Source organism: Hydra vulgaris, chromosome 06, assembly GCF_038396675.1.
Source record: "Hydra vulgaris chromosome 06, alternate assembly HydraT2T_AEP".
Taxonomy (NCBI): Eukaryota; Metazoa; Cnidaria; class Hydrozoa; order Anthoathecata; family Hydridae; genus Hydra; species Hydra vulgaris.
Genome location: NC_088925.1, coordinates 32,563,301 through 32,572,500, shown reverse-complemented (window position 1 = coordinate 32,572,500; position 9,200 = coordinate 32,563,301). Strand labels below are relative to the sequence as shown.

The following is a 9,200-nucleotide window of genomic DNA, read 5'->3' as shown; positions in this document are numbered from 1 at the left end:
AATATTGTAATTAAAAATTTTTTATAATTTTTTATAATAATTTATAACTTCCTGTAAAATTTTTTTCTATAAATTGAATTTTTTTGAGATTTAGTAACTCTTCCTGATGATCCAGCGATGGTGAAACTCCGAGTAGAAGATAAAAGTTAGATAAGTGTTTTTTACTAATTATATATATATATATATATATATATCTTTAAAAATCATATTCTTGCTATACGATATTTTGATATTTGTTGAATTTAATCAAGACGACACCATATAAACTTTTTGTTTTAAATATATATTGATGTTATTATATATTTACTATAAATATATAATAACATCTGTAACATCTGTTTTTGATGTTATTATATATTTACTGTAAATATATAATAACAAATATATAATAACAATTAAAGTATATTTAAAACAAAAAGTTTATACGCTGCTGTCTTAGTTAAATTCAACAAATATATATATATATATATATATATATATATATATATATTTATATATATATATATATATATATATATATATATATGTGTGTGTGTGTGTGTGTGTGTGTATATATATATATATATATATATATATATATATATATATATATATATATATATATATATATATATATATATATATATATATTTAAACAACTTTAAAAGTATTCTACACAATAGAGTGCTCAATGTTCTTAAAAGAACAGAGCAATTATATATTAGTAGAAAATCACTTAACAAAAATTTTTTCTGATGAATCTTTGTTGATGAAACACAGTGTTAAATGGAAAAAATTTTTGTTAAGTGATTTTCTACTAATATATATATATATATATATATATATATATATATATATATATATATATATATATATATATATATATATATATATATATGTATATATATATATATATATATATATATATATAATATATACATATATATTTATATATATATATATATATGTGTGTATATATATATACATATATATATATATATATATATATATATATATATATATATATATATATATATATATATATATATATATATATATATATATATATATATATATATATATATATTTATTTATTTTTATGTATTAGTGTTTTTGCCTTTCATATATATCTACAAGTATATTTTCTTATTGACTTCGTTTAATTGTGTGCATAACCTTGGTTTATTTTTAACAACATGTGATTTTATCGTCAGAACAATTGCTACCTACAGTTTTGTTAATAATTGGCCACAAGCTAAAAATTAAAGTCTTTGATTTTGAAAATGTTTGCATAGGCCTTAGCCTTGAAACTCTTACTCTTGGCCTTGACCTTAAAAGTCTTGGTCTTGGCCATGTCCTTGGCCTTGTAACTTTTGGCCTTGGTCTTTGCCTTAGCCCTGTAAGATGTGGCCTTGGCCATGCTACTTTTGGCCTCGTTAACAACTCTGTAAAAATCCGCTTTTTATTTTAAAAACATCATTTTATAGGCAGTAAAATTAAATTAATACTTTTAAAAAGGATGATTATTTTTAAAATCCTTATATAATTTAACTTAATTTTTAGATCTAACAAGAAAGTTTTTGAAAAGCTTTTTTTAATAAAAAAAAGGTCCAATACAAAAAAAGTGGAGGGACGACACCAGGGGGCCCATTGAAAATAATAATAAAAAATAAAAAAGCTTGTAAACTTTTCAAAACTCCTTTCCGAGTATAGGTCAAAACATAAAATAGTTTTAAAAGTTTTAATTGTTAAATATATACTCTATTAATAACACTGTCTTTTATATATTAAAAACGAATTATGCTATTACAATGTTAGGTGAATAGGTGAATGACCTAAAGACTGTTAAACTGATTAGGTAATTTGCTTAGTTTTATATTACTAATAATAGCTTTATGCAATCATATATTAAATTATTGTTTAATAATTATAATATTATATCTTAATTTATCATATCATTGTCTGAGGTAATTTCTCCTGTGTCAAGCATAAATATATTATATATTTATATATATATTACATATTTCTAGGTGTCAGATATATTTTTACATATAGAAGGTATTACCTGACAGACAAAGATAGATAAAGCTAAGCAAATGGCCTAAAAATTAGCTGTTTCTAGGTCGTTTGCTTTACTTTACATAAGTGAGTGGTATGACTATTATTCTAAGTAGTATAATATACTACTTAGAATAATAGCCATATCATACAGGTGTATTCTACCTTAAAAAATCGCATAATAAAAACCATTAGTATTAAAAAATGTCAGTTTGAACTCAACTAATAGTTAAAATAATTAATAATAGTTAAGATAGTTAACTTATTTAATGTTAAATAAAAATTTAATTAAATTAACTATCTATTTTTATGTAAATATTAAAAATAAATAGTTAACTTAACAAAACGCTTCCTTAACAGACAATATTTAGCTTGTTAGCTTGATTTAAGTAAGCAAGTGAAACAATACTACCCAACTAGAATGTATTTGAAATGAGTACGCAAAAGACGAAGACTTTATTCCAATTTTACAATATGTTTTTAAATTTAGGAACTAATTACTTATATTACATTTAAAATGAAATCTGCGCTTATTGAAAATTTTTTTAAGTAATTGAAAAAATGTAATTGAAGTCGGGCGCTCAAGCCACTTCACAGTGGGCCAGAATTGTTCAAGAGCCCAGTGGGTATGCGTCGTCCGGATAGCGTCCGTCGGAGGTCTGGGCGTCCGTAAGACGTCTTCCGGACATTCCCCGTGCCTACTGGGTGGAATATGAGGTATATGACGCGTGCCTACTACGAGGTATATAAGGCATGTTTATAAAGGTTTTTATGGCTTAAGAATTTATTTTCGGGCTTATTTTAAGTTTATAGCGGTCATGACAACACAAGTGATCATTTTAATTGTAGTGAAGGGTGGTCGTGGGACGTCCAAATGATTTTCAATTAGATCGGACTTGATATTATATATATATATATATATCTCTCTCTCTCTTGCGTTCCTTATTATTCAACGTGTGACTTGGCGTATGCACATGGCGCGATCCAAGATTTTATTGTAAATAACGAGTCGTATCTTCAAGAAATATACTATAAAGTTATCTTATCTACGTGATTTAATACTAGAGCCCCTCTAAACACTTTATGGAGCCCACGATTTAAAAGATAATCGAAGATTTAACTAGCTAAGTTGTTTTTATTTTTATCAATTATTTTGATAGTTGATTTTTTTGATATTTATGATAAGACTACTACAGATTATTATATATTAATTTAAGTAAAATTGATAATGTTCTTCGCGGAGAATACGATTTACGTTTAAAGAATTACGTTTAAAGACCAAGTTACCAGCTAAGTGATTTTATTATTTTATTGTTTAGTGATTTTAGGCTATATTTAAGTTAGCATATTGTATGTATAGGAAAATTAGATTAAATTATATTAAAGGTCAAATTAGACAAGATTTGCGATATCCTTTTGCGAAACTTCTTAAGATTAAATTCAGTTGTTCAAAATACTGTCTGTCATTATATATTTTACTTTATTGCTCTGTGTTAGGGATCGCCGGTTACAGTATACGGTATACTAACTTTACGGTATACTTCACCGTATATTTGGTATGTTGAATGTTAGTATACCGTTTGAGGAATGGACTTGCAAAACCTAATAGTTCACTTTTTCAAAAAATCTGACTTGCGCACACCACTGGATAGCTCTTGTAATTTTGCATCAGGAAAATAATTCAGGACATGCAGAATCCAATATTTCTATCACAAATTAATATGCATACAATAGTGTTTCAATTACAACTGCATAACAAACAGATTTTCTGAAAACAGTTTTTGCCAATTATCTCGAAATGACAAAAAAGTGAATTATCAGGTTTTGCAAGTCCACTCCTCATTTAGTATACCTATATGCTTTTATTTATGAAATATTTCCGGAATGACTTGATGATTTAATGATTATATTTATTTTCTTAATGTATTTAATTGCTATACTTTATTTAATATATTATTGAATAATTTATTAAAGTGATTTTTAATTTGATTTTTTAATATTTTTTGTTTTAGTTTGTTAAACTGTTATAGTTTTATACCAATAAATTTTTATACCACGCTGTTTGAGTTGATTTTTATACCACGCTGTTTGTGTTGCTTTTTACCTTTTTTAAAAAATATTTTTGCTTTTTTTTTTTACATGTTTTTTGTTTATTCTTTGGATTTATGTTATCTGAATCAAATGATAATAATTACTATAATTATTATTGTTACTACTTTTATTATTATTATTGTTAATTATTAACAATAACAATAATTTTAACTTAATATTGTTAACAATATTATAGATATGTTTACTATTGTATTTAAGTAAAATAGTTAAGATGGTTGATCAAATTTACAAGCATGTCTCTTTTTTTGGAAAAGGTTCAACAAGAAAAATTTATTGCAAATATTGTGATAAACAAATTACAGCATGCTCAACTTTCAGATGGATGCAGCATATAAGGGGATGTGAAAAAGCATCTGACAATGTTAAATTGTGCTTCAAAAAAATAAAAAGAGAACTTCAAAGTGTTTTAGTTGAAACAAGAAGCAATGAAAATATGGCCTCACAAATCTTTGAAGATTCAGTTTCTAGGCAATCTTCTAAAAGAACTATGCTAAATTTATACTTTGACACTATAAACAAAGATGACATTGAAAAGATTGATAAATCATATGCAAGGGTGTTTTTCCATACAGGAGTACCTTTTGCATTAGCTGATTCTTCTGCTTGGAAGCAACATCATGCAAATCTTAGGCCTGCATATAAGGTTCCATCTAGTAAATGCATTAGTGGGCGTTTAAAAGATGCATTAAATGATGAAAAACGTTCAATAAAAGAATATGTCGATAATTCTGAATATGTAAGTATAGTGACTGATGGTTTTTCAAACATTAATACAAATTATCTTATTAATTATTCGATTCATGTTGAAAATAGGACAATGAAACCAATTGCTTACAAAATTGAGCCAACTGGTCAGGAGCAACAGACTGGCATTAATATCGCAACTCGCATAGAAAATGTAATTCTAGAGGTTGGTGTTGATAAAGTTACAAGCATTGTAACTGATAATACCTCAAACATGAGAGCTGCATGGGATATTATTGAAAAAAAATTTCCAAAAATATTTTGTAATGGTTGTGCAGCCCATACAATCAATCTTTTAGTAAAAGATATTTGCCTTCTGCCTGAATTTGTGGATGTTTTAGAAAAGTCTAGAAAACTGACAGCATTTATTAAGCAAAGAACATGTCTTGTTGATCAATTTCGTATAATTCAAAATCGTGTTAAACAAGAAAATAATTTAAAGGAAATGCAAGCATTATCACATGCAGTTTTAACACGGTGGTATAGCCATCATACATCAGTTCCTCGTACTCTTGAAAACAAGTTAGTCCACTTAAATTTAGTCAACTCAGGTGCCTTTACGCGCATATCTTTATCTACAAAAAAGTTAGAGTATATAAATATTATACAAGACAATTTTTTTTGGGAAGATTATCAACGTTTTATTAATGTTATGAAACCATTATCAAAATTAATAGGTAAACTGGAATCAGATACTTGTTTACTTTCTGAAGTTTATTTAGGATTTGTTAATTTAATGCAAATATGGAGTGAAGACTCAGTATTGAAAGCTCTTGTTTTACACCGATTGGAATTTGTGCATACACCATCCATGGGGTTCGCGTACTTTCTTGATCCACGAAATCATGGTGGTAGAAATATGTATACTGAGCCTCCTCCATCCAGTAAAAGTGACCTTGTTATAGTCCTTGAGTTACTTCCAAAGTACATAGATGAAACAAGAGGATTTTGCAATTATCAAACTTCAAAAAATGAAATAAGATCTTTTCAGAGACTATGCGCAAATCCAACTCCAGATTTTGCAGCTCAAGTTAAATTAATGGGCCCTGATATCTGGTGGAGTGTTGAGGGTGCAAGTAAATTTCCAAATTTAGCTAAAGTTGCACGAATAGTCTTTACCATTTCAACTTTTCAAGCTGCAAGTGAACGAATATGGAGTTTGTATAATTTTATACATTCTAGTGATGTACCGATTAATCGGCATCGGCATCGGCTTAATCGGCCACTTTTTGTACAATCGGAATCGGTATCGGCATCGTCCTTTTGTTATTAATTTACCGATATGCATTACCGATTGCATTTTAATACTTTTATCCTGCATTTTGATAATAATTAAATAACAAATAATCTAAACTTTATGCATCGCTTAGAATTTTTTGAAAAATTGTTTATTTTGACTTTGTTTTAAAATTAAAAAATAAGACAAAAGAAACAAAAAAACAGGCTTTCACTGACTTCTTTTTGAATCTTTTGTATTATTTTTGTAGGTTCTGAGGGTTTACTTGAAAAATGATAAAATAAAGTTGAGGGAAGTTAGGGAACCTAAGTTTTTCACAACAAAACCCCTTTTTTTGTACAAAAACTTACTTAAACAACTAACACCGCGGATAAGCATTTAACCAGGATGTCCACGCCTCCTTCCTTTCCAATGTGCATTATATGGCCAGATATTATATGTCAAAAATTTACCCGATTTAAATCTCTATGGCCTTATAACTTCAAAACTTTAATAATTAGTTAATTAATCGGTATCGGCATCGGTATCGGCCTTTTCCCATCAATCGGTATCGGCATCGGCCAAAAAAGTGTTATCGGTACATCACTAATACATTCAAAGCGTAGAAACCGACTTGCAAAAGATAAAGCAATCGGCTTAGTTCTTATGTATGCAAATGCCACACTCCATGAAAAAGAAGCAAATATTGCTGATATAATGCTTGGTAATACTAGGGATCATGATGATATTAATGAAGATGATGTTGCTGTTGATTTTAATCTAGAGACTTCAGTTGATACAAATGATATCATTTCAGTTGATTAATTAAAAACTATTTTTAATTACTTATATTAATTTTAAGAAATTCTTTAAATTACATTATAGAAAAACATTCTTGTAATTTTTTGAAAAAGATTAATACAAATGTTTCTGTTAACTTAAATTTTTTTTATTTTGTTTCAATTTGAGTGTGTTTATTTTACTATTTTTATTTAAAATTATTTAAAAACAAAAGAATTTATTTTTAAAATTTAAATTATGCAAAAAACAAACATGTTTGCTTTAAAAATGAAGAAGCAAGATAAGAATCCATTGTCAAGTGGTTTTCTGATTTTGATCAAACTTTTTTATTTCATTTTTTTCATTTATTTAGTGAGAATGTGGAGCAAAATTTTATAATTATCAATTTCATGGGATTATCCGGCTCATCAAAAATTTGCAATTATCAAACTTCAAATGAAAAAGCAAATTTAAGGGGGAGGAGGGGTTAATAGAACAGGATGTGAATATTTTATATTGGTATATATAAAGAGTTTGTCGAAGTTTCAAAAACTTTGAAACTTGTTTTTATTTTAACTTTTAAAACAGATAAATATGAAATACAACAACATCAAAAAAAGTTTTTTAAACCCTGTGCTAGTTTGACTATTTTGGTGGGTTTTGCTATTTTAATCCAGAGATAAAAGTCTTGTTTTAATTTAGAGTGATGCCGAAATCTGTTTTTTAATTAGTTTGCAATGAGTCGATGTACCACAGTGAAATAAGCATTAACATTTTACAACAAATTTTTTATTTAATGCAAACATGCAGTCGGTTTCTAAAACCGCTGTCGAGTTGATTTTGGCCGAAAGCTAAAGTAAAATTGTAAGAAAACTGACTTTAAAGAGACACATACTACCCTTGATATACTAATAAAAATGATCAAAAATGTATTAAATCTGCTGAAACTACGAATGTGTAAAATTATTCTAAAGTAATTTATGGTCTATATAAAAAGTAAGTATTGTTTTAAGTATACAACAACAGGGAAATATCGTTGCATTTATATACAAAGATTTTTGTCAAATTGTGTCCGCTTCCGTTGCCATCACATATCAGAAAATAACCAGGGTCACCGGCATACAAATACGAATGACTTTTCGATGAAGACAACCATACCAATTGTCATTCAAAAAGCGTTTATTGTATAAGTTTCTTATATTAAATATAATGTAACTTATATTATATATTATACTAATACGCATAAATAAAAACAAAGACAGTTAATAAAAAAACAAACACATTTTTTTAATGTAAACTTTTTTATACAGTTTCGCCAAAAAAAAGTTTTGTTTACGGTATACTTTACGGTATACTTTACGGTATACTATACGGTAAACTGTAAACTAAATTTTTAGTATACCGTAAACTAGCAATCCCTACTCTGTGTTCGTCGTTTACTGATAAGTTTCTTTTAAACAAATTATTACAAGCTATTAAAAATTTTAAAGTCCGCGAAAATTAGAACTTTAAAACGTTCGATTTAACTAAAACATTCTAAAATTAATTGCCTTTGTTTATTGAGAAATAAATATTTTTAAGTTAGAAATTCTCCTTTTAATTTGACGTTAGATTTGTGAAATGTCTGTACTAACAACAAAAAGAAGAGTACGAACTATGAATGTTGATTCTATAAAAAAAAAAATCGATCAGGCCAACGATTTAATGAAAGACGTTAACCGTAATGAAAATTTATCAGAACTTATTAATTTAAGAGAAACGGCGAATGATAGATTTGAGAGAATTAAGATTTTAGATGATGAAATTTCAATTTTAATTGATGACGCGGATAAGTTACAATTTAACGACGATTTAGTTATTGACTTTACATTAAGCTTCAAGAGAGAATTCTAAAATAAACAATTTTTAAATAGATTTTCTATTAAATCTAACGACAATGCAAGTTCTACAGTAACACTTAAAAGTTACTGTAGAACTTGCATTAATAAAATGATTAAACTTCCAACCTTGAAAATTGAAGCATTTGACGCCAATTGGGAAAATTGGCAACCTTTTTGGGAAAATTTCGACTGTGCGATAAATAAAAATGATGTAATATTCAAATATGACTTATTTAAGGAACTTGGTTGAAGGACAACCATATTCTTTAATTAATGGTCTGTCGATTTCAAACGATAATTACATTATAGCTTTAGATATTTTAAAACAAAGATTTTCGAATAAACAATTGACAGTTTCCTTTTACATCTTCTAGATACTGTGGAAATTCAGATACGTAGTCTAGAAAATATTGGTATTGATTCTTTGATGT

General features: G+C 26.9%; 1 protein-coding gene across 1 annotated transcript; it reads left to right on the top strand.

Moving 5' to 3' along the window:
• The first annotated feature begins 4,360 nt into the window (after positions 1-4,360).
• On the top strand, positions 4,361-6,934 carry LOC136081335 (uncharacterized). The gene is made up of 2 exons (XM_065798645.1): positions 4,361-6,139; positions 6,731-6,934. Exons 1-2 carry the CDS (start codon positions 4,361-4,363, stop codon positions 6,932-6,934), a joined length of 1,983 nt encoding a protein of 660 aa, XP_065654717.1.
• Positions 6,935-9,200: the final 2,266 nt, after the last annotated feature.